Source organism: Astatotilapia calliptera, chromosome 12 (genome assembly GCF_900246225.1).
Source record: "Astatotilapia calliptera chromosome 12, fAstCal1.2, whole genome shotgun sequence".
Taxonomy (NCBI): domain Eukaryota; kingdom Metazoa; phylum Chordata; class Actinopteri; order Cichliformes; family Cichlidae; genus Astatotilapia; species Astatotilapia calliptera.
The window spans coordinates 14,462,161-14,489,899 of record NC_039313.1 but is presented as its reverse complement, the minus strand read 5'-3'; the positions used below and the strand labels follow the sequence as shown (position 1 = coordinate 14,489,899).

General features: G+C 38.0%; 1 protein-coding gene across 4 annotated transcripts in view; it reads left to right on the top strand.

The window, feature by feature from the left end:
• Positions 1-27,739, top strand: part of grid2 (glutamate receptor, ionotropic, delta 2) — a 557,059-nt gene that overhangs the window by 409,267 nt on the left and 120,053 nt on the right. For all 4 annotated transcript variants that reach the window (XR_003274126.1, XM_026188535.1, XM_026188537.1 and 1 more), the window contains exon 8: positions 5,235-5,354. Coding sequence is in view for 3 of the 4 variants with exons in the window: in XM_026188535.1 (XP_026044320.1) it covers positions 5,235-5,354 (120 nt within the window). In the remaining variant the exon portion in view is untranslated. The remainder of the gene's footprint in view (positions 1-5,234; positions 5,355-27,739) is intronic.

The following is a 27,739-nucleotide window of genomic DNA, read 5'->3' as shown; positions in this document are numbered from 1 at the left end:
GGCCTTATAAACCCAACAGTGAGATCCTAAGAGATCCACAGCCTACGGCTCTTCAATGGGGTGTCACAGGGTCCCCAGGAAAAAAAATTGTAAATGTAAAATAAATATTCTTCTGTAGCAATAACAAAGTACTGATGAGTTTTCTCATTTTCTTATTTCATCTTCAGTTTTCCAATTAATTTCAGATTTAATTTGATGTTTTTACATTGCAGTCACTACTTCTAGTATCTGACTAATGCTTGGATATTTTATTAGCCTGTTTATATTGATTTATGTTGTAATACCAACACTATAATCTGTGATTAATATTGGAATTTTATTCAAAATTTTACTATCCCAAGGACAGCCAGGAAAATATTTCTGTTATTTTTTTTTAAACAATCCATCTATTTCATCACTCTCCTGCAGTATGCACATATGTGTGTATATGCCAGTTTGAAGAAAATAAATCTTTGTTTAAATAATCATCCATCCATCCAGCCAGCCAGAAAGTACTTGGCGAGAAACCACACAACCCCTACAAACACAGGGAGAACAAACTTCACAGAGTTTACATGTCCCCTGCCAGATGGTGTATTCAAACCCAGGATAATATTAATCATAGTAATAATAATGATAACAGCAATAATAATAATAGTAGCACTGTTGCCTCACAGCATGAAGGTCCTGAGTTAGACGCCATCATCTGGCCTGGGGCCTTTCTCTGTAGGGTTTGCATGTTCTTCCCATGTTTGTGTGGGTTGCATGTTTGCACTTACTGTTAATTGGTGATTCTAAATTGCTCATAGGTGTGAATGTAAGTGTGAATCTTCATCTGTCTCTCTGACTTAGTCCTGTGTCTATCACAAGTTTAAGACAGGTTGACTGAATTGTTGACCTGTCCAGGGTGTATTCTGCATCTTGTCCTATAGTAGCTGGGATAATAATAATAATAATAATAATAATAATAGAGATGGACCGATCCGATATTACGTATCGGTATCGGTCCGATACTGACCTAAATTACTGGATCGGATATCGGAGAAAAATAAAAAATGTAATCCGATCCATTAAATATCACGAAAGCACCTCACAAAACTTGCAACACGCCGTAACTCACCTCAGAACGTTAGCACGTCGGAGCAGTATGCATCACGTGATAGAGCGGCTGTGGCATGTAGGACCTGTCAGTGGTCTGGATAGCATTTGGAGCTTCGCTAGCAACCCAGCATTTCATCTCCGACAAAGTTATCCCCGAGAGAAGTAAAGCAAGTGTGTAAGTCCATCTCTGAATGTAAAGCATTCCTGCGTTAAGCTTAACAAGCGACTGCCTCTCCTGCTGCTACTTCAATCATGAAACTGCTTAATGATCAGCTGATCGGCTTTTCTGTCGGGAGTCCGTCTCTTTTGTTTGTTTTTGGCCCACTTTGCACCAGAAAGAGGAAACCAGCGGCTGAACAACAGCAGCACGTTTAAGCTTGATAAGCTGTTGTTAGAATTTATTTAATATTACTTTCTACACCAGGATCTTTTTCTACGTAGCTGACGCTGGTAACTGTGCAGGGGCGGATCTAGCAAAGTTTAGCCAGGGGGGCCGACAGGGCATTAACAGGGAAAAGGGGGCACAAAGACATACTTTTCTTTCTTATTCTCATTTAAAATGTCTAGCTTTTAATAAATAATTATCTGACACCCAAAGTTTTAATTTGATGCAAAATGAATAGAAGTCAATTACTGTATATAGTAACTATTAAGTCTAATATATATACCCTAGTAAGCTATAGTACTTTTTCCTTTGGGAAGGTACCATCTGTGCAGTCTGCAATTTTGTTGAAGAAAGATGTTGAATCTATTTAATATTTCTTGAAAAATAATTGATTTCTGTGCATTTTTTTTCACACTGCATCAAATTAAGGTTGATTACGTCGATTAAGCATCATGAGGTGGAGCGTGAGGGGTGGTTCCCCATTTTTTATTTATTTATTTTTGTTGCTGGGAGTTGGAACCCTATTAGTTAGGTTGCTTAATATTTACGCTAAGTACTCTTTAAAATACCAGAATAGGGAGGATGGTGTAGGTTTAAGTTTATTAGATTGATCAGTATTGCTGAACTATGAAACATTTTTTTTTTGCATACAGGTATAACAGAATAGCTTTAGTGTAGTTGTTGTTTTAAACTTGAGTATGAACTTATACAAAATGCAGCAAGATATAAAAAAAAAACAAGTTTTGTTGATTAAAAAACACTATATCGGATTCATATCGGTATCGGCAGATATCCAAATTTATGATATCGGTATCGGTATCGGACATAAAAAAGTGGTATCGTGCCATCTCTAAATAATAATAATAATAATAATAATAAATGTTATGAATCAATCTCTTTCAAAAAAAATCAAATGATATTTATCCTTCTTTTTGAAACAACAACAACTAATCTGCAATTCAAGACACCTTTTTACAGCTCTTATTTTTCCTTGGCTGAAACAGCAAGATGTAGTCATAGCTAAATTGACTAATACGTTAGAGTCACCTGTAACTGAAGAATGCGAATGGATAAGGTTCTGAAAAAACTGTGTCTTAACTTTTATATTGTTCTCATCACAGAGAGATCAATTTTTTTATCAATAAATCTAATGATAGCTTTCTACCTTTGTCCTGAGTACACCTTAGACACAAAGTGATCGTGCATTCAAAGGACTGCATGAACAAAGTAAATCCACCAGTCGGCAATTTCTTCTCAGTTCCTGCATATTTGGCTTTTGGCAGGTAGAGGACTTCATTCTGCAGTTGTGATTTTAGGAATCTCAACATTTCACCTTGAGTTTACGCGTGGGTTTGGCAACACTTTCATCACTGTTAAATCCAATTGGATCAATGCCCCCTGTTTTGATATCAATAATAAAAAAAAATACTCCAGGGATGACAGTTTGACTGAATGATGAAGCCAAGTGAAATGCTAATTTAGGATTAGTGTCAGACAATAATAAATGCAGCGCAATGGCTTTCATATCTATCTCTGCACTTCACCTTGCGATCAGGCTGGGGTTTGGCAACACTTTCATCAGCCAGCCCCGGCTGCTAAACCAACCTTGATGACTGTCTCAGCAGAGCTCTGTTAAAGAGCCCTAAGCAGTAATAGAGTTGATTTCAACAGCCTGGCATCAGTTCCATTTCGCACTGTATCAGCAGTGTTCTTTACTTGCTGTGCGTGCCTGTGTGTTTAATCAGTGTTTTGGTATGTGGGGCCAATATGGTAATGATAAATACTAATTTGCAGGTGTTGATGAGGAGCTCTATTGATGTTGTTGTCTGGTGTTCATTGACAAACTCAGAGTGGAGAATAAATGCTGCTGTTACACCTGAAGTGCGTGTTGTGTTTGTGCTTAGAAGACTATGTATTGCCTGCTACATTTTCACCTTTGAATCTCTGCAACATAAACTGTTAAGGTTTAGGACTCATTTTAAAATTTTATTGATTACTTTAAAGGCATTGTAAGGCCTGTGACCCAGCCCCTACATCTTCTGCAGCACCTGGGAGACTGTTTTCAAATCTAGGCTTAACGATTCTCAATTTATTTTTGCTGTTATTATAACACACATACGCTGTTACTTTCATCTTAGTTCGTGTCAAGCATCCAAAAATTAAAAAGTCTTTTTTTTTTCATTTCGCTGTTATTTTATTTCTCTTCTTAGACTTAATAAAACATCTTTTCCATCCAGGTTCTCCTAAATGACTATTAAGGGCTCAGTTTCAACCTCAGCTGTTGATGCAGAGATGTAAACATGCAATATACTGAGTGTGCGTCTAAGTACGTGCACTCATCCCAGGTGAATAAAATATTTACATAGATTAGTAATCCCAATAGCACATTACCATATCTTATGAAGTGCCATAGACATACTAATATAACTAGTTGTTCTTCAAAGCATATCAGCATTAGGGGTATGCACGCTTATGACAGACACACATATACATCTGGTGTGTTTGAGTACAGAAAGAGAGATATTACTGCAAATTCTCAGAATATTATTTACAAAAATTGGGAAGACTGTCACTATTCTATAACTCAGACATCAGATATCAAATAAGGAGGGTTCAATAAAAAGAGATTACTTGAAAGAATTGAACTTGGTTTATTTAGATAGAGATATTAATGTATATGGCGATTACACTCCGCCGATCAGCCGTGAAAGGATTTATTGCAGGACCCCCGGGAGTCTAGACACTGGTGATGGTGAAGATGAAAAGCTCTGACTGAGGTGTCAGTGAGGTGAAGTTGGGGATGAGGTGGGTTGCATGAATGAGAGTCTGAAAGCGAGAATGACGGAGAGCAAAGATTTAAACTATGCAAACTGGAGGCTGATCGCCCCAAAGAAGACGGGTAAAAAGACGATTGGACTAGAATGATGATGTCAGTATTGAGATTGACAGCTGGGAAAAGTGAAAGTGATGTAGAAAACAGAAAAGCAGCCTAACACCCTGTAGAGCAGGCAGATGAGTGAATATTGATCTTCCTTATTGAAATTAACCATAAGCGCATTTATTTGACTTTCCTAAAATATAAACAGTTGTTGCTTTCATCAGTTCAAATCATTGTAACTTCTATCCTGACAAACATCAACAGAAGCTGAAGTTTTCCCACTGAATATATGACAGCAGCATGAGACAACGGCATGCCCTTTCAGTCCTTCTCCAGCGTCTGACAGTTGCACAAATTTATCCGCGTGGCGAAACCACAGTAACTTGAATAATTATCCCTAAAAATGACACGAGGTATGACATTGGCCTGTCTGCAGACTCGCAGTTTATACGCTACAGATTAATAATGCTCTGGTCCATTCACCGAAGGTTACTAAAGTGTATGTAGGTGAAATGGAATGTTTATTCTTTTGCTATCACAGTAACTGAGAAAGTAATGCCTCCATGATGAGAAAAAAAAATCACAAGAGACCACCTGTATTATGTATCACTGTCAAATGTCACACACAATACCTACGACTGTGATAATATGAATGTGAATGTGATGTAAAAATCATACGTGTCTCGGTTTCGCTGTGTACAGTTACCATCACTTTTTTTTTTTGCTGAAAAAACTGTTAGTTTTCTAAGATTTGTAGGGAGAAGTGACAAAACAAAAGCTGACATCATTATAGTGATGAAAATCACAATAATAATTACAGTAATTTTGACGATAACAACAATAATTGTAAGATAAACCAAAAATAACACATCCTAAATCTTTTCCTTGCAGTTCGGGGTGAGCGGCCTGACCAGTTTCTTGGAGTTCACTGACAACGGCACTAACCCCAACATCTTCTTTGAAATCTTGGGCACAAATTATGGAGAAGATAGAGGACGGGGAGTCAGTAGGGTAAGTAGTTAAAACAGAACCTCTGTGTGGCGTTATACTGTGGGTGAAGGGAGGATAATTTCTTCAAATGCGTAGAGTAGATTTGCATAATTCCTGGATTTACTGGGGAATTCCATTGCACCTAGTCTCTAAATGGTGTCTCATATTTACACAGGTATTTCTTCATTTTGCATGTCACCCCTGTAGCAGCATAGTCCAGCTGCTCTTTCATATTTATACCTGTATTCTCTCTTTCTCTGTCTTTCTTTTTTTCTTTCTTTCCCAAGCCATTAACGTCTTGAACAGAACAAATGATTTTTTTGTGTTTTCATTTTTTATGTTTTCTGTCCACCCGTCGGGTAAAGCCTGAGCACTGCAGCTCGCCTCCCCTTCAATAAAGCATGGTGTTAATTGGATTCATTAGAAGCATCTTCAAATGCTATCTGGTAATGATACGTGCATAATGAATTTTAACAGGCATCATAAAAGACAGCCATGCACGCACATATTCATAACATTGTTTGTTCATGGATTGTGTGCAAGTGTGTGGTTGTGGGTGTACAGTATGTGTGCACTTAGTTGTGTTTTGCAGGCTATATTTAAAAAAAGATGTTGTACATTCAAATCTCTGATTTTTATTATTAAGATGATCTATACGTCTGTGGTAAAGAACACACTTCTGTGAAAAACCGCTGATAAATAAATTACTACTTAAATTACTTGTTTTATGCATAATACTGATAACTTTCTACTGGACAGTGCTGTGAAGGTTCTCAGTCATCCAGGTCATCGTAGTCTAAGGAGCTTGGAAAGAAAAGCGTCTGGACTTCTGTGAGTTGCTTGAAGACGTTCTCAGTCCATGTTCTTGTTTCCAATACACTTACAGAAACAGGACACAAAAATGATGTCCTCAGACACGTATGCACAGTGCGTCTGTCTTCACAGATAACAGTGATCTGTGATTATGGATAATGTGGTGAGGCACCAACATAACACAGCATGCCATCACAGACAAAATTAATCTTTAAAGCACAGGATAATTACATTAAGGCACAATTCCCTAATCACAGAGCATAATTACTTCTTAGGGAATTCAAGCACTTGTTATACAGTATTCCTGCCACAGTCTCCCTTAATTCTCTGAACATTTGTTCATTTGTCATAGGGATTCAATTAAATTCATACATGGCCAGTGTGTACGGCTGGAAATATAGTGAAATATACTGAAATATTCACTCAGAAACAGAAAAAGAAAGCTAGAGGAAAGTCCTGCTGGAACCTTTTTATGTATATAAATCCACGGAGAAGAAAAACTAGAAAAGAAATTAATATCCTGGTATATCAGCAGAAAAAGAACTATCACCAATACATCAGCCATTCAATTAGTTGTAGTCCCTGAATGCAAATGTGGGTACGTTGCAGAAGTTTCACCAATGCATGCTGATTGCAATGAAAACCAAGAGCTGTTATTTTTCCTTTCTCCTCTGCATTGTGTGCTTACCAAAAAAAGCTAAGAAAGAATATACTTAATTGAAATATACTTAATATTATGAAAGCTATCTGGTTCTCTCACTCAAGTCATTTTTTTTCTTTTGTACTGTGTGCTTAAGTGATACATAGGTCTTGTTTTATTTGCAAAGTAAAATGTACAGCATGTAAAAAAAAGTAACTTAAATCAGTCTAAATCAAAAGATTTATTTTTTTTTAAAGAAGAAAAGTTGACCTTACTGCATAATTTTCTAAATTTCTAAAATATGTAGACCAAGCCAATAACTGTTATGTGTTAGGTGCACATATACTACAAAAATTTATAATAATAAAAAAATGATTGCAAAAAAAATACTGTAATAAAAATATATATTTGTCACCAACATCCAATTTTTTTATCATGGTTAAAAAACTGAGCCATCAGAAAGGAAAGCTGGAAGAAAAAGGCTCGCACTCTATAATTTTCAATCCAAGCTGGTATTCTTATGAAAGAAATAATAATGGCAAAGTAAAAAACAGCAGTGAAATAAAAGGAACAGAAACAGTTTCTTTCATTTGTATGAATTACTGATAAAGTTCCTCAGTTTCATAGACTCTGGGTCGTTTACACTTCAGAGCAAACAGAGAGAAGGAAGCTTTTGTATAAGCTTTGTCATATGTTTGCTGAAAAGAAAATTCTTGAAACTCAAATAAACCCACGTGTTCTGTTCACTGCTGAAATGTTGTAACATATTTATTTAACCACCCCTGAGGTCTGGTGACCCGTGTTACAGAAGTGTAAACAAATAAAGGGACCACATTCCTTATAGAAACTTTTGATCCGTTATTTATAAATTGCTTTGTGGTTATCTTGTATTTTAACATAGGTGGTGAAGTCACATGACATTTCCCATAAAAAATGAAAAAAAAAAAAAGTCTAAGTCTGGAACCAAACGCAATTACCATTGGTTATATTCCTGCATAAATTATAGATCATCTCCCTTCTCACACTTCATCTTTAGAACATATATATTAATCATGCCATATGAAGTTTAATGTGTTTTTCTTGTACCTGACTACAGTTCTGCATTAAAGCTTTCTCTGTTTTTGACAAGTCCTCAAAAAGCCCAGCTAAATTGCAATCAATGTTATTGTGTGCCTTTTTGACCTAACCGGACCATTAACAATACATGCTTATTCCCCTAATTATAGTAATACCACTGGTTTCATGTGAGCATACCACTTAACCTGACCTTTCTTTTCTGTTCTTCCTCACGGTTTCTCTTTGAGCTTTCCTAGGCCTGCTCACAGTTTCATTAATAACTTTTGGTTTTTTTTGTTATTGTTGTTTTTTACTTAATTAATGTATTCTTCTGAGCGCCTTTCTCTTTTACGACTTCCTCCTTCTTCATCTCCCTGTTAGATTCTTCTTCACCAATCCGCTTTGACTTTATCCCCATCATACTTCACACAGATGCATACAGCTATCGAGCGATAATAATAGTAGCAAATACCTGAGATCCGTCATAATTATTACCACTACACTGTGGTAGAATTGGATTTTTGCTCCATTACCTTCGGTTTCTATACACAGAGCCTATATATCTCTCTATATATACATATACAGGCATGTCAGGCTCCACTGATCTCTTACAGAGAGGCGACAAGACTGCCATGTGTAATTGCTTCGTTAGCTATCAGCTACATCTTAAATGACTTCAGAGAGAAAAACGGCATCGAGTACTTTAAAACAGCCACAATAAAAAAAAAGGCTTGTGGCTAACTGAGGAGATAAGAAGGAAGGAGGTTTAGATTTGAAGAAAAGAGAGATAAAATGAAACAAGCTGAACAGCACAAGAGACAGCTAGAAAGGAGATAGATGACCTAATCCTTTCAGATTCCATGCAAGCGATAGAAACAGCAGCTCAGGTCATAATAGAGTCACAATCATTACATTCTTACTCTCACATATGCCCATGGTCTCCTTCCACTCACACACGGGCTCATATTCTCCATCTTTTGGAGGAGAGATTGAAACGTTCTCCCTCTTTATGCAAATCAATGGCCTGCAAACTGCAGTGTTCCTAAATTGAGGTCACTTCAATTATCATCTCCAGTCTTATTTGACATATGTGGTAAATTATGTTAAGTGACTTCAGAGAGTCATGGGACCCTGGGAGCCTTTTCACAGTCCCGCCACCATGTGAAAAACATTCCCCACCATTACATGTTTTGAATGATTGAAAGACATTTTTCTTTTATGCGATCTCTTAATGCGCGCACAAGCTCAAATACCCTTAATAGCTGCAGTCACTTGGGAACACATGCAAGCCCATTCACACGTGCATTTGCATAAATCTTCTGACATGTTTGAAAATGTTCAGTTAACTCTTTTTCTTTTTGCATAACAATTTATGTCAGTCTGCATGACCATAAATGCGTGACACAGAGAGGGAGACGCAGAGTTTCCTCTCGTTTAGCACATAAACACACAGAGAGATTCTGCTATAGAAACAAAGCCAGAAACTGAGTTCCAGACAGGGTTAATTACTGTTAAAATTTGAGAAATCCAAGCCACAGTGACACACAAAGCTGTTTTTCACCAGCACTCCACAGACATATGAATTAACCTTTGGATCAGGATGCAACAAAAGCTTCTATGTAGTTTTTTAAAGGGACAACAATGGTGAATTTTTATTCTGAACACATGTCCCAGATATATTTTTACTTCAATACCACTACAGTAAGCAGAAAAATGTCAGACAAAATTGAGCACTGTCTTGTGTTTCCTTTCAATAACACACCTGTTATTGGCTCACAGACTAATATCCTGTGGTTTGTCTCTGTTTTGATGTTGGCAGTGCACTGTCCCAACAGGATCCTCCATATATCTGCTGAAATAGCTTTTTACTGAATTCAGAGCCTAAACTAATGTTACCTGACTTATCACCTTTTTTTCTAACCAGCATTAAGTGTTGTTTAACATGTCATGAAATGGTTCACCCGAAGAGAAAAAAATGCATATATATAAATAAAGGGACATCCCCGAGGAAGATTGAGGTAGTATTTTTTTTTTTTTTAATAAATAGGCATTTGTAGCTCAGCTGAGACAAAACTGAAATCCCAAGAGCTACAGGCCAGATAAAGATTCCTGATAACATCAAATACATTATAGCTGATAACACAGAAATAGGCATATTAAAATGTTTAATTAATTTGGATTATTCATGCACAGCATGTTGAGCAGCGCTTCAGATTATCTGTGATTATGGAACATATCTGAGAGGCAACAGCCCTCAAGGGCAAGTTACCAAGCTCTATGGATGAGGGCTAATACCACTGAAACTGACTGTCAATGGTATATGAAAAGGTCCAGGGTGAGACAAATAAGGTAATGGTAAAACACAGAGAGAGGTTAGAGTGATTGATCTGAAAAAAAGGCATTTTGACTGGCTCGTGAAGTAAAGTAAAATTTTATAAATAAGCTGCAGAAAGCTGGTCTGGTTGGAAACATGCAGTGTTATGGTAACTGAAGAATGGAAGACAGTGATAGACAAAAATGTCTCCAAGGAGAAAAATCTCTATTTTCCTCATTTTTTTCCATCTTATTAAGTAGATTTGCATGACTCTTCATTCACCATGCCCCCCACCTCCAGGCCAGGTGGGAGATTGCAGAAAGGATGGAAAGAGGAAGCTGTAAAAGATGCATGAGTGAAAGAAAGATGGAAAAGGGCATGGAAACAGGAGAGATAGACATAGGAGCAGAGTGATGGAGAGAGAGGGAGAGACAGAGAGACAAGAGGATGTCATTGATTTATCCTGCTTGCAGGTTCCTACATCTCCACTTCTCTGGTTCTCTCAACTGTTAGCATTGTGCATATGCATCCATGCACTTGTGTATGGCTTCCTTTGCCTTGTGTAATGTTCTTGCATGTTGCTGAGGCTGTATTGTAGTGTGGGATGACAGAACCTGGATAAGTAACAGAAAACAAAGTTGCAATTTCACAAAAGATCTTTAGTATCTATGTTTCAGGCGCCACTAGTGAACAACCAAACTTTTTCAGCATTAATGAAGTTAGAATTTAGTACAACAACATTGAACAATCATTCAGATGAGATTCATAGTGAAGGAGGACATGCACACAGTTGGTGTGACAGAAGGCATCTGTACAACCACAGTGAGTGTTTGGTCCATGTTGCCAGTAATAAGTCTTACCCATTCCTGGTTGGTGTTGGAATCTGACAAGGCTGCCCTGTGCACTTTTGCTGATTCCGTCCATAAGTTTTATGGACAGAATTTCTAGGCACAGCCAAGTGTTGTCACCTCTGTTTTTGTGATGGAAATGAGAATTAGCACCTCCAAGTCTGAGTGCATGGTTCTCAGCTGAAATATGGAGAAGTGTCTGCTCAAATTTAGGGACAAGTTCCTGCTCCAAGTGGAGGAGTTTAAGCATCTCGGGATCTTAATCACAAGTGAAGAGAGATGGGAGTGGGAGATTGACTGACAGTTTGGTGTCGTGTCTGGAGCAACTCTTGACCAATCGTTGTAACAAATTAGAAAGCTGAGCATGAAAGCGATGGTGTCAGTTTATTGGTTAATCCACATTCCTATCCTATCCTATGGCTACGCGCTCTGGATTGTGTCCAAATGAGATCGCAGAGACAAGCAAATGAGCTTCCCCAGATAGGGTGAGGAGTTTGATCAATCGGGAGGGACTCGGAGTACAGCCACTACTCCTCCACATCAAAAGGAACAGGTCGAGATGGTCAAGGTCTCTGAATAGGATAAATTCTGGGTGCCTCCTAGATGAGAGGTTCTGGGCATGTCGTACCAGGAAGAGGTTGTGGGTCAGACACAGGACATGCTGGAGAGATTACATCTCTTGGTTGACTTGGGATCGCTCAGTACCCTCTGGATGAGCTGCTACCCTTGTGACTCAGATCTTGATAAATGGTAGAAAATAAAGAGATGTAAAATTTTTGCAGATATTTTTAACATATGAAGATACATTAAAAACACAGGAATTAAGAGAATTTAAAAATATGTAATTCAAATGAACATTTATATTTCAAGGCTTAACATTTCATCCCTAATCGCCTGGCTCTTATGTAAAATTGGCCGTTATGTACAAAGATTTTATTACAGCAAAGTGTTTATGTACTCAGATCCCAGTAAGTGGTACAAAATAACATAACAAATAGACTTTAGTTATTTCTGATTAAAAAAGATGTATGACATATTGTGAGAGGGAAGTTAAAATAACCTGGTCAGTACATAATTTGCAATGAAAAGACATGAGAAGCCCAAAATAGTAGAAGTACAAGCACAGTAGAACAATAACAAATTGTGAATGAGTACATGCAGATGACGGGGAAAAAAACAAAACAAAACATGTTACTTTAACACGGAGTAAGCTTACTATTAATAGTGATAAGCTCAGTGATAGCATACACCATCTGATCTGCGAGGTGTCAGTCAAACATACTTGGTAAAATGTCAAAGTATCCATTAAAGTCCTCAGTCCTATCACATTATTCTGTCCATTTCCAGTGTGGTCAGGGCAAGAGCACACCAGATTATTTTTTTTCAACCTTTGTGGTAACAGCTTTTACCCTTGTGAACTCATGAATACTAGAGTATTTGCAGGCTTCCTCTGTGGGACTGATTGATGTCTTCCATTTGTTTTAGCTGGAAGGTCGTGTCAGTCAAGAGTTAACACACATGCACTGACCAGCAAGTTATAATCCGGGTGACCACAGCACAGTGGACACTGGATGCTAACTGAAGCTGACGAAGTGCCTCTGGTGTCCATGGATCAGTCTACGTTTGGCAGCGCATATGAATATTATCTGTGTGTGTGCTTGTGACTGAACAGCAGAAAACATAGAGAGAGGCAGAATGAAGAGCCGGGTGGAGAAAAAGAACAGAATCAGATAAGTGAGGCGAACAAATGTGAAAATACAGAGGAGAGGGAAACAGCATTTTTAACTATTACTTGCTGTCAAACAAACCCCATTGGGAACTTCATTGTGGTGCCAAACAAAAACATCCGTTGTGCAAACAGTATGGGTAACACCAAACACTAGCCCGACAGCCACTCTTCTTCTTTTCTGTTTGTTGAGACAAGCCAGGAGAAGTTTTATTCCCCAGGTACTCAACTGTCAATCCCGTCTCATGTCTCCTCCAAGGCAGATTCTGTGCTGTGACATAGGGAATCTGAGCATAAGCACACTGATTTTTAAGAAAATGCCGCAACTGTAATAGGTGGCTGCATATACTGAGGTTCCGCTGTGTATTATCATTTAAAGAATTTGGGAGCATGATGTACTGAAGCGGCTCCCTGAATTTTAAGGAAAGACAGAAAGACAGAAAGTGAGCACAAAAGAAGGGATAAAAGAACAGCAGTGTTATTGTGTGTGCATTATAAAAGTTTTACATTCTGCTCCATACCTATTTCTGGAATACTGCAGGCACTATTGTCTCTATAAACCCTTACCCCTGAAGGAAAAAAAAACATGCAAAGGAGTACTGAAAAAAAGACAGAATTAAATATCTCTGATGTCAGAACCCTTCACCCAACCCTATCCTCTTTATTTCCATTCTGCTGTAGTAAAATATGAAATTGTCTTGTCTCCGCATGAGCTTGAATTGCCCCTATTTAAAACATACGAGCCTACAAGACCAAACATAAGAGTCTTTGGTCTTGCAAAGGGGCAAGATATATATATATATATATATATATATATATATATATATATATATATATATATATATATATATATATATATATATATATATATATATATATATATATATATATATATATATATATTAAATAAACTATAAGCAGCTATACATCTTTAAATTTATTAGCTTACAGAAGAAAAAGTAAATAGAAGACTTTAGATTAGTTGTGTTATTCTACAGTGTACTGCAATACTCTATATATTCTTTATCCATTCTTTATGTCTTTTGCACATAGTCGGGCTGCATGTGCACCAGTGCCACCGAGGTACAGAGATCACTGTCAAATCGTGGATGTTATGTTATTAATATAAGGCATATAGCAGTGAGAGGGGAAGAAAAGGTTAGACTGATGTGCCTGGGTGGATGGAAGAATAACGGCTCAGCGAGGTGTGAGTAACATATAAAATTGTGAAAGGATAAGAGGATGGTTATATGAACGAAGGAGAAAAAGGAAACAAGAAGCAGCCCTGTTTTGCCCTCAAGCTAATGTTTTTTAAGCCAGAGAGATGTATGGATAGATGAGTATGGAGAGAGAGTGATGGATGGACAGCAGAGAAGTGGAGTAGGGAAATGAGGTGGGTTATCAGTCCTTGGGTTAATCTTTGCTATGTAGTGGATGGATGGATTGATGGATGGATAAATGGATTGACAGGATCAGGAGGAGACATAAGGGAGGAGGCCTAATTGCCTGTGACCTGGTTGTAAACATAGCACAAGTAAGGTGACAGCTGAGAATGACTGAGAGATCATTAGCAAAGAAGTGAAGGTGATTGATCAGTGGGATCTGACACCAGGTTTGTTTCCTTGTCTTAAGCATACAGTGGATTTCTGAATAGTGGCAACTGGTGCTAGAGGGGGTGGAGATCTCATGTAGAAAAATACGTTTTTACAATAATTTTTTTTAAATAAATAACAGACTTTTGTATGCCTACCTAAAAATAGTGACATTGGAAATAAACATAATATAGTACACAAATTGGCTACACGGTCATTCAATCATTCAAATTAACTATGGCCTTGATTAGCAGCACACAATGGTGAAAACGAATAGCAAGGCACAGCCTGAAATTGAGTTGTATAAGGAGGACCTGCGGCAAACTGGACTAGTGTATTGATGTGGAATACCATTACCTAACATTACCTTATTTCACCATGAAATTGGCAAATTTCCCATAAACTTTCCACATTTTCTTCAAGCTAAATCTGTGCTGGCTCTGTGACAAATATTACTGCTGGCACCAGCAGAAGCAGAGGCTGCTGCAGTGATGGAACTGATGAAGGAGTTATATGAACTGATGGAACCTATCAGCACATCAGTCTTACACAGTTCTGGCTTCAACATCCTGTTCTTAACTACATTATCCCGCAAGAGATATTGCTTCTATTTAAAATGAGCACCCTCTATGATCAGTTTTAGTCACAATTTCACCACCAAAAAGTTTTATTTTTCTTCTGTAATTTTGCCCCTGTTTATTAGTTTATTGGTTAATATGTTTACACATAAATTTAAAGGCACTCAAACGCTGTATAGAGAGTTTTACAAGAGTAGCTACATGACTTCTTTCATTATAATGTTGCACCATTTATTCCCATTTTATTCATGATTTTCAGCACTCACTGGGCACTTTATTAGGTATTAGGTACTGGTCAACAGCTTGTCAACAAAAATATCCAGTCAGCCAATCACCTAGCAGTAACTCAATGCTTTCTTGTCTCTACAGCTCATCTATCTTGTTAAACCAAAGGTTTGTTTGAGCAGTATTTGATAAATCACCTTATCTAAAATTCAGCAAATTTATCGGAATATATATCTCACACTATGCCATACTTTGGTCTTAATAAATAACAAGGTCTTTTTCACTAGTTTTTAAAAGCAATGGCAGTTTCATCAATTTTTAGATAAAATTCATATTTTGGAGATTAACATTATGGATTTGTAGCCAGTAAATAGTATCAATATGGACCAATGTCTGTGAGGAATGGCTCGAGCAGGTTGTTGAATCTAGCCCACAAAGACAGTAGTAAAGTACTAAGACTAAGAATTAAGAAATGAGCTAACAAGTATATGCCCTGTGTGTGTGTGTGTGTGTGTATATATATATATATATATATATATATATATATATATTAGGGGTGCAACGATACACAAAATTCACGGTTCGGTTCGATACTTTGGTGTCACGGTTCGATATTTTTTCAATACAAAAAAATGTTCATGCCTTTTTAATTTGTCATTTATTAAAATTATAAATATATATTTTAACTCAAAAGTACAGTTTTTAAATTTAACCCTAACCCTTGTGCGTGTTTTTTATTTTGACAGCGAATGCGCACCTGCGGACCACTTATGTGCAGCCCTGGTTATTTAGCTCGTCATATTGCAGCCACAGAAATTCTTTTGTCCATGAAACCATAAAGCTTCTTTTTGCCTTACAGTCTGATTTGTCATAACTTCTCCGTTTTGCAGTAAGCTTTTCTTTGGCTGTCACTTCTTCACCCTGACCTGTCTTATTTGGCTCAGCAGAACTGAAATATAAATCCTGCTGCTTTTACACACGCACTCACATAAGCTCAGCGATTCTCTGCGCGATCAACCTCTCACATGTTTAAGCTTGCTGCGGGAGATTTCACTTGTCATGTTTGCATAGTAAGCTAACGATTAATAAGACGATGTCAGAGGAATTGGTGCACAAATTATCATCACTCACAGATCAGTGCTGTCGCTCTCTATACACAGTTCGCACGATTGCAAAGTGAAAGCAAAAACCAAGCGCAAATTCAAACACGATTTCAATATGTCACATATTGACAGTGGCTCACCGATGCCAATGACATAATTACCCAGCTACATTTCCGAAAGAATGCAAAAGCATTGACATATTTTTCCTTCCTACAATAGCCAGACTGGAAAAATCGCTAGCCCCGGGACGTTGGGCTAGCGATATTGCAAGCCCTGTATCTGATTGAGGAATCACTCATCTTTGGAAAAGAGAGTTTATTACAGAGAAATGTCTCTTTCCAAAATAAAAGCTATACTATCCGCTTCTTCTGGGCTATATTCTCAGCAGCATAAGGAGAATCATGTGCTAACAGCTGTCTAAATGACTCGGCTAAAGTTAGTAGCATGCTTGTTGTTTTTTTCTTTGCACTAGGATGATGTCGGCGTAAATGTGCAGTCATATTCGTTGTGTTCCTACTAGTGCTTTCAGGTTAATCTCATTGAAATGACCTTAACGCCACAACACGGCAAATCTCCGTTAAAGAGCTACCGCCGATCGCCCCGTGCATGGGGCTAGACGGCCAACACGTTAACGAGCTAACTGCGCTAACACACTAGTTCCCACCCATGTAATTGAGCATTGCATGGCACATCCAACATACTGTTTTACTTTAGTCCATGACTCACTTACCTTCAGGGTCATACGTCACATGAAAACCAAAATAATTCCAAACGCCAGATCTGAATGAGGGTGGGGGAGGTCCATGTTGCAAGGAGAGCTTAACTTCTGTCTTGCTAGCTTGCCCTGCGCTCTTCCTTCTGACTATGCTGTCTGTGTTGAGCGCTCAGTGGATCTGCGCTGGACAGTGCAGCCTAGGCGGAGTAGTCGAACGCAGATTCACTGAGCGCTCAACACAGACAGCATCATCAGAAGGAAAGTTGATAAAATAAATTACAAATGTTGTATTGTTCGATACATATGCGTACCGAACCGAAAGCACTTTATCGAATGGTTCAATATCGATACGAATATCGTTGCACCCCTAATATATATGTATATATCTTGTTAATATGTCTAATGACAATATAATACTCTATTTATATTCGTCTTAAGAAATTAAATTAATTTCTCTTCATCTTCATTCATCTTCATACTCTTCATTTTTAGATACCCCTGACTTCAGTCTTTGGCATACACAGGCAGAAACTACCAGAGGACTGAAAAACACAATGGTATCATTGGTTGATAATCTCTGAGTAAATCACCACATGCCTACAGTAGATCTTCTCATAGGCTTGATAAGCAAAGACAAGAAGGATTTATGGTGTGCCTGTTCCAGTTTGTGTGTATGTGTCTGTGTTGTTGCACATTATAAAGGGATTATAGTGGGGGCTGGGGGTGGGCAGATTTGTATTGGTTTGATATGCCATCATTCTTTCGCTTCCTCTTCTTCTAACTCTTGTCAGGCTGTTCTCTCTCATTTCATTTCAATGCACCTCCTTTCATTTTATTCCATGCCACACATTCTTTTTTGTTTACAATACAGTCCTTTAAGAACTTAGAGTACCTCAATTAGATAAGGTGTGACTGTCCACACCATTCCCTTGGTCAGACTATCTGTAATCTTCAGTGTGAATGTATGTAAAAACTACCTGTTACCGTACTGTGCCACAGTGTGTGTAATAAAAAAAAACCATCAGAAAGCAGTGCAGAAGTCAGCTTTCATCCAAAAGAAGAGCTTTTAGACATCCTTGTAAAAGCCTGCAGGACTATTCATGAATACTGAATACTAAAGAAATTGAAAAAAAGCCTAAGAGAGTTCCCTCAACTCTAAGGGCAGAAAATGAAACCAAAACCAATGAGACCACAACATACTGGTGATTGACATATTTCAAAGTAGTTAATACATTAGAGGATCAGCTAAACTACTCGAGCCCAGAATGTGCACTACAGTCAGTGTCAAAGCCACGAGCAACAATTCAGTGACTTCCTGTGTCTACACAGCTGTTTGTTGTTTATGTAAACATGTAACTGTAATTTCAAAGAAAAAAACATGCTAATAAAAATGGTCATAACTGATCAAATCTGTGAAAACAATGTTTACAAAGCCTATAAGTAAATACTATTTAGAATGAAACTTGACTAACAAAAGAGTTTCGATGAAAAGTTCAGACTCTTTTTTTTCTTCTTCTCTGTGAAATGTATTTAGCTGTTCATCTGCCTATCCTTAACACATTATAGTTTATATATGAGTAGATTGGTCTAGTTCTAAACTTCTTCAGTGTATCTTGCTGCTTGTATTTTTCTGTCTCTCCATGTTTCTCTCCACTCTCTATCTAAAACTTTCTTCCTCGCTCTATATGTTTAATTTGTGATTCATATGACTGTCCTTTCTTTAGCGACTCATTTTTTGTCTTACCTACAATGTCCTTTCTTGTCTCTCTCTTTTATTCTCCCTCTCTTTCTGTCTGCCAGCTGGGCCTGTAGGCTTTCAGCAGCATTACAGCTTGTAAACCTCGGATTACAGCACCCAGAATCTGCCTAGCACTGCATGCTTCTGTGGATCACAAATACACAAGTGTGACATTCACCCATTCATCATTTACATATAAACATATATGATATTTAAATAGCTTTGGATAAACATGCGCCTTAAAGTAAGACAATGCTGTGACAATTATACATTGCGGTATAGGCACACAATGACTACACAAGCTTAGTGTCTACACTGTTCTCCACTGCATTAAGTTCCACAACGTCCCTTCACTATCATAGTGAGCTCACTAGAGGATTACCTTTCTGCTCCTCAGTATGTTTACCTAATTTTTCTACTGATTATTGCTATTGTTTGCCTATTTCCCCATGGCCTCTATTCACATTGTGCAAGGACATGTATAGGCATAATGCCTTTCAGCATTCAGCTAAATCACCAGTTTTTAATATTGAACTTACAGTACCTGCAAAACAACAACTAAAATGTATTAAGTTTAGTCTTTAAGTTTTCTTATTTCTTAAAAAAGCAGCCTGCTTATAATAGCTTGTGTGATGAAATAGAGAAAATCATTGTATTTACCTACAAGGCCTACTTGTTTTAAAAATTTTGTTTCATACTTTGGAACGTTTTTGGTTAATAGGTCCAGAGTGTAAGCAGAGCGGTTTAAGGGCTAGATTCTTCCACGAAATGCGGTTGAAAATTTTACTTTTGCATTAGTTTACTGAAAACAAGTGGATTCACCTTGGTTTATTTTACTATAGAGCATTGCTCTTAAAATACACACAGCTTCATTTAGTTTTGGCCTGCTTCCCTGTACACTAAGGCCCTCTCATATTAGCATGGACAATTTGCTTTTTCTATCTATCATTAATGAAATCAAGCGAGGAAAGGCAACAGCTCTTCTGGATCTTAATGATTTATGTTTTTTTTTTCTTTTCATAGCAGAGTTTTAACTGTCATTTGCTGAGCAGTGATGAACTATGTCTGCTGAGAGTTGCTTTCAGAAGCATTCCTGATTCCTGAAGTAATGATTTCCCATCAAGAATCCTATGTAGTTTAAAGGCTATTCTGCTTCCATAGACTGTGCAGCTATTTAATATTGGTTGTCAGCCTTGTCCTGTGTTATAAGATTATGTGGAATATAAATTCCCAATTTCTTGATTACTTATATCTTTCAGTTTGGTTATTCTTTAATTGTTGAAATCCCTTTATACCAGTGTAAAAAATAATCTTTTAAACATGTGGCTAATAAAAAAGTAGAAAGCGTTTATTTTTATTTGCAAAAATCTTTCATTTCATTTTCAAAATTTCTATAATGCTACACTTAGAATTAAATACAGGGTTGAAATGATTTGCATTTCCTATATCATTCTAACCTTTTTCTTTTTTTGTGATTTAATATTTTATTATTTCCTTTCCTGCTTGAGGCTCTGTACCTCTGCTCTGTGTTTTCTGTGCCTGTTGTCTTTTTCTGCTAGGTAAATATCAGTTTACAGGAGAGGTCAAGAGATGTGCTAATGCAACAAAATAACTGCTTTTGGACATACCAGACTCTGAGACAGGCCCTCAGTGAACAGTAAGAATCAGAGTGATGGGTGACAGGACTGAATGTGTTTTTGTGTGTGTGAGTGTATTGTATGAAAGTTAGAGTAAGTGAGTGTTGGACAGCTGAGAAGTGAAGGGTGCTAAGTGTACCAGAATGGCTGTAAAACTAACTTTAACTGTATCCACATGCGATAGACACATGCAGCTCTTATCCTAACTTTAACCATTACAACTGAATAAACGTCCATGTAGCCCTTAATGCTAAAACATGCCTTAACCCTCAAATAGTCATTGAAATCTACAAGGTCCCTCCAAAGCTTTTGGACCTTAATAGTATGGTGAGATCGATTATCAGGATCTCACCTTACAATGCAAACAAACACACACAGACAAACACACAGAGATCTGTTGAGGGACCAGCTAGGTGGTTAGACTGGCACAGGTTAGTCTAGCTGTCTGAGTGCTGCAGATATCATATTGACTGAATTACTAGGTAGAATTAGTTTTTTGTACCTATGAAAAAAGGACTATATCTACTCTAGCGTAGCTTAACATAAGATGTAAAAAATACATTTTTGTCAACATTCTTACCTTGCTGTGTTAAGAAGTAAACGAAGAAGATGAATAATTAAACAACTTAAATATTTACATAAACATTTACAATAGGGGTTACTGAAAACACTTACCTGCAGTTTGTCTGTAGAAAATGAAGCAAATAATAAGAAATTACATAAGACAATACATAAGAGTGTTATGATGAAGGGCCATGAAAGTGTAGAGCAAATAAAGCACGCAATAACGTATTACAGAATAAGCACTAGGATATGTTCCTGTACAAACTGTGAGATGTAAAAGGTTCTCAAAACAATAAAAATGTTACTCTCTTATATAACAGAAATTCAGCTACCAAAAGATTGTGCATGAGCTCTACACAGAACGAGCAAAAAAAAAAGTAATATTATTCATTGCTTACGTAAGATACAGTCAGTGGAATCAGAAGAAAAGCTACACAAAAATGAAATAACATTGTGCATGTTGCCTTTCTGATGTTCTCAAAGTAAGATTTCAGATTTCATGTTATCATGATTGTATATGTACATGCATAATTTCTAACTGCAGATGTATGCACATGTATTATTTAAACCCCTGTGGTATTTAATGGCTTAAATGTTCCCGCTATACTGAAGACATCCTTTTTGGCTCTCGGAGGAGGCGGACACACTTTTTCTCCTCTCCCTTATCTTCCCTGCTTATGTCCTTGTCTAGTCTCGTGTTTTCTTGTATTACTTTCCCTGGAACACTCTCTCACAGTCTGTTTCTAAAACCTAAAGAAAATTATGGATTTGATCAACTGGTCTCTGAATGCTATTGACATCCTTTTGTCAACGAGAAGTCTGGGCTCAGGAGAGCCCGAGTGCCCTGGAGGGACTGTCCCTGCCGGATACACGATGGATGGGTGGCAGGAATGGAGGGTCGTGTGCCTGGCGGGACTGTCGATCGAGGACGCTGAAGATATCTACCTATTCGGAACCATGATAACAGGGTTCTTGCTGATCGGAGCTGGCTTGGCCCTGGCTTATCGGAGAATTAAGAAAGCGGAACCGGCTGTTCAAACCCCCCCCAAGGCCGCCCGCTGGGATTGAAACGGTGGGACGAGGCGCAACTTCTCAAAACGGGCTCATTGAGAGCAGCATGGTTAAGATCTTGGAGACGCTTACAGCTGCCGTGAATACTCAGAATAACACCTCTGAGCGTATATTGGGTTACATCAAGGAGAGGCCTGCTCAGAATAACACCTTTGAGTGAAAGTTGGATTATATCGTGGAACAGCTCACTGCAGCCGTGAGTTCTCAGAATCGGCTCTCTGAGCAAAAGAATGACAACACCACGGAACCCAAGTTTGATACCATCCTGGGGAAGCTCGCGGTTCTCCAACGGGAGACTGAGAGACCAGTGTCGGAGTGTTAAAGAACAGCTTTGAAATTCTCATGAGTTGTTGCAAAAGACAAATTACCATCATAATCTGGCTACCCCTTCGGCGCCAGCTGTGGGCTCAAGGCTGGAGCCGAACAAAAACTCCCTGATCTGTGCATTCCTGTACTATCCTTTTGTGTTACACATTTCGATGTTTTTTTCCTCGCTACCTAGCCTGACCTGTCTCCCCAATGTGATGTTTGTGTATTGTATGTACGGTCGGCAAGGTCTGTCATCTCGGTTGTGGGCAAAAGACCTGCAACTGACAAATAAAGGCTATCTCATCTCTCTCTCTCTCATCATCAACATTAAGAGTCCCCATGGCTTTGCATCTTTAGCTGCACTTTGATAGCTTCTGTGTGCTTAGAGTGCAGTGAAAATTTCTGATTCCTTAGTCTTTTGCATATTTGTCCCATTTACGTATTTCATTATCATCAAACAAATTTTAATATTAGACAAAGACTACTCAAGTAAATACAAAATGCCGTTTTGTAAAAGATAATTTGATTTATTAAAGGGAAAAAAACATCCAAAGCTCCCTGGCCAAAAATCATTATCCACAAATGGTAAAAATTTGGAACAGTCATGAACCTTTCGAGGAGTTTCTGGCCAAATTACTCCAAGTGAACGTTGACAACTCGTCCTGGAAGTAACAAAAGAAGCCATAATAACATCTAGATAACTGCAGGCCCCACTTGCTTCAGTTAAGGTCAGATCATGATAGCAATAAGAAAGAGACTGGGCAACAATGGCATCCATGGTAGAGTTCCAAAGTGAAAACCACTCCTGGCCAAAAGAACACAAAAGCTCATCAAATCATCATTTTAAAGCTGAATTTTCTGCTTACTAAGGTATTCTTTGTCTAACATTAAAACTTGTTATATATCTGAAATATGCATTTGTGAGAAATATGCAAAAAAATAGAAAACCAGGAAGGACCGAATATTTTTCCACACAACTGTATATGTTGGCACTGGTGTGTGTGTGTGTGTGTGTGTGTGTGTGTGTGTGCGCATGCTGTATAGCTGTGTTTCTTTAGCTACATGTAAGTGAAGTTGTGTTAAACACATATAACTACTTACTGTAAGCCTTAGCATTTTTTTTTCTTTTCATCTGTGATGATTGCAAAGCAAAAAGCAAGTAAATAGAGTTATTTGCATGCCTACCTACCTGCACTTACCAGGCAGACACGGTGGAAATAGTGGAAGATAACTAGATTTGAGAATTTTTACTTCTGTTAAGACTTTTGGGGAACCTTGCGTGTAAACTCTATTAGATCAAACCTGTATTCCCAAGTGGAGTCTCACCCTTCTCCCACTCTTCCTTCTGTTGTATCTCCCATTATTCACCAAGAGTATTTTCAGGGTGAAGAACATTTTTTAAATCACTTTCCCCATTTTTTAACAGCATCTCCTCCTTTACTTATCTCTGCTCTACTTTCCATTTTTTTCTGTCTGCCTTTTTGTCTCTTTGTCTTTTTCTCACGTTTCAAGAGAACAGAAAAGACAAACACCATAAACACATACAGAGGTAAATGCACAAATTATGTATCACCTTATCAATAATTAGCATTATTTTTTTTCCTGTAGTGTTAATCATAGACTTTTATATAGCTTTGTTTTAGACAAACACATTTTTTCTCATTTGCCAGACATATCTCAAACACAAAGGTTAATTGATTTAAAAAGCATTTTCCAAGAACTCCAATTGCGCTCATCTTTTTAGGCAATAAGTGATGAAACGTTTTCTTCTTTATTCAATTAAAAAGAGACGGACACTGAATTAAATGATAGCGCAGTTTAATTATTAAGTTACATATTAATTTAAAGTTTGGTATTTAAAAGCACATTAAGTAAGGAAGTTTCAATTATATATACATACCAGAACCCAATCTAACCCGCACTGCACACACACAGACACGCGTCTTCCCAACAATTCAAGTAAGTCATAAAACAGCTTGTGGCTCATCTGGGAAATCAGAACAGGACTTGTTGTTGTCATCGTTATATTGATCAGAGACTGCTCAGTGTATTTGTGTGTGTGTTTGTGTGTGAATGCAAGTGTGGATTCGTAGGTGTGTGAACATGTGTATATGTTAGCATGTATATAAGAAAGAGAATAAAATCTATAGTCAAATGTTGTACTTCAAGTCATGAACATGAAGTACTCCCACTATGAATAACCCCAATTGCTACAAAATAAAATAAGCAATAAAACAAAGAATATATTTTTGCCCCCTGCCTTTTTCCTTTTTTGATTTTATGCAAATTTCACATGTCTGTATATAAAGAGGTTATGAACACTCATAAGTTAATTTTCTGTCTCTTCTCGAACACTTTTTTGATTTGTTTAGAACCCCCCCCCAAAAAAGGGGGGGGGGGTTGCTTAGATACTAGAATGCTGAATTCACATGATAGTCCACTGTGGATTTGTATAGATAGATCAGAACTCCTCTGTATTTTCACAGTTGGATAAACCCAGATCTATTTCATTTGATCTTGCTTCTCTTTTTAATACCTCTTTAATTCAGCATGGGTGATTAAGAAATCAAAATTTTAAAAAGTAATTATTAAAATAAGCTGTATCTTTATAAGTTTTATAGCTTCGGTCAGGTGTAAACTTCAGTAATGTTATTATTTCTTTTCTTTTTTTTCTTTTTTTTGCCTGTCCCGTTTGGCATTTCATGTTTTTTCAAACCTAATGTGTACCTATGTACACTAGTTTGTTTGAAATGGTGGTTGTGGTGCCTTCAGCTAGTCAACATTCACTTCCATCTGGATGAATCACCTCACACTTACGTCATATGGTTCATCTCGTACAGCCAGAGTACCTACCCTAAAGGAGGAACCAAAAAAAAACAACACACCCATAAAATGCTATTCTAAAGGCTGCAATCATCCTCTGTTTCTGCAGTACAACCACATAAAATAGAGTACTATTTCTACAGTGGTTTTCAGAATTTTTAAAAAGGTCCAGAAGGGCCTAGTGAAATCATCTAGTACGGTGAAGTGATTGTCATTGCTCAAGTAACAAGTCTGAGATGAATTGAGGGTTGTGAAATTTTGTGTTATACTGCTGGAAGCAGCCGTAAGTATACGGGTATGTGGTCATAAAATTCAACAATCAAGATTCTTTACTGTCATTTTAAGGAAATATACAATGGAATGAAGTTGCACTCAAGGATTGTACTCAATGAATATAAAAATGGTAAATGGCCTGTATTTATATAGTGCTTTACTAGTCCCTAAGGACCCCAAAGCGCTTTACATATCCAGTCATCCACCCATTCACGTACACATTCACACATTGGTGATGGCAAGCTACATTGTAGCCACAGCCACCCTGGGGCGCACTGACAGAGGCGAGGCTGCCAGACACTGGCGCCACCGGGCCCTCTGACCACCACCAGTAGGCAACGGGTGAAGTGTCTTGCCCAAGGACACAACGACCGGAGACTGTCCAAGCCGGGGGTCGAACCGGCAACCTTCCGATTACAAGGCGAACTCCCAACTCTTGAGCCACGATCGCCTTATTAAAAATAAGAATGAAATATCAGTTAAGCCAGCGGTCCCCAACCCCTGGGCCTCGGACCGGAACCAGTCCGTGAGTCGTTTGGTACCGGGCCGCGAGAGTTTAGGCTCAAGTGTGAAATGTATGGTTTTCAGGGTTTTTATCGGTTTTCAGCATTATTTTGTTATCGTTTTGATCGTTAACTCGGTTTTCCTGGGTCTTTTCACGTGTGTTATGAATAAATCTTCTTTTTTTCGGTACCGGTACTAGTTTTATTTTATTGTATTTATCCGCGACACATTAAAGGCCGGTCCGTGAAAAATATTGTTGGGCATAAACCGGTCCGTGGCGCAAAAAAGATTGGAGACCGCTGAGTTAAGCTATAAATATAAACAGTTCATTTCGCACACATAACAAACATCACAATTTCCCAGTATTTCCACTATGCAGCACATTCATTGCCACTGTATGCATTCATAAAGTCCACATTGTGATTTACTCCTGTTATTGTAATTGCTGTACGTTTTGTATATAGGGGTGTACTTCAGTCCATTGTTCAGGATGGTAATGGCTTTAGGGTATAACTGTTGATGAATTTTTTGGTGCATGTTTTAATGGACTGGTAACGTTTTCCTGTGGGTAATGATTCAAAGAGATGATGAGCCTTCCAGTATACTGTTGTTGTTGTTTTTCTTCCAACAGCAGGAGGTTGAGATGTCTTCCAAGGCAGGTAGCTGTTAGTTTGTGATGTTTTGTGGACATAATCAGCAACAATCTCCTCAGTTGGTACTAAGAGGCCACATGGTTTAAACAGAATATCCCCCAAAATGTTATACCACCACCAGTGGGATGATATGAAGCAGGATGTATCCATGCTTTCGTGTTTAGGGCGAATTCTGAACCTACTATCTGAATGTTGCAGCAAAAATTGAGGCTCATCAGTCCAGCTCATCTTCTGTTATCCAGTTTTGGTTAGTCTGTGTGAATTCTACTGAAGTAGGTGAAGGAAGGCACCCGGTGTGCTCTTCTGCTTCTAGAGCTAATCTGCTTTGAAGTTTGACCTTTTGAGCTTGCTTTTCTGCATACCTTGGTTGTAACAAGTGGTTATGTGACTTACCTTGGCCTTTTTATCAGTTTAAAGTAGTTTAGCCATTCTCCTTTAACCGCTGATGTCAACAGGGCATGTTCTCCTGCCATTCACTGCACTGGATATTTTCTTCGTTTTTTGGATCGCTCCAAACCACAGAGATGGTTGTGTGGGGAAACCCCAGTAGATCAGCATTTACTGAAACACTCAGAGCAACCTGTCTGGCACCAACAACTATGCCACAATCAAAGTCAGGGATAGCTCAGTAGGTAAAGTGGTCGCCCCATGATCGGAAGGTCGGCGGTTCGAATCCACTTAACGGCTACCCTGAGGTACCCCTGAGCAAGGTACCGTCCCTACACACTGCTCCCCGGGCGCCTGCTTAGTGGGCTGCCCACTGCTTCACAGAGTGAATGGGTCAAATGCAGAGAAAAACAAGTAATTTCCCCATGGGGATCAATAAAGTATCCATTATTATTATTATTATTATTACTTAAATATTTTGCAATATAGATCACATTCTATATGAATTCTCTATTGAATTTTTGATTTGACTTGCTGTGACCATTTAGTTAAAGGCATACAATGTGTAATATGAATGTACAAATAAAGACTAAGCTTTGCTGTTATGTAAATAATATCGGTAAGCAATGGAATTTTGTTTTTCCTCAGGAGAGAAGAAGGGGGTCAAGAGGCAATTGCTGGGCATTGCTATAACCTCTCTTTTGTCTGTGAAAGTTCTCAGTCATCCAGGTCATCGTAGTCAAAGGAGCTTGCAAAGAAAAGCGTCTGGACTTCTTTAAGTTGCTTGAAGACGTTTCACTTCTCATCCGAGAAGCTTCTTCAGTTCTAAGGTCAAAT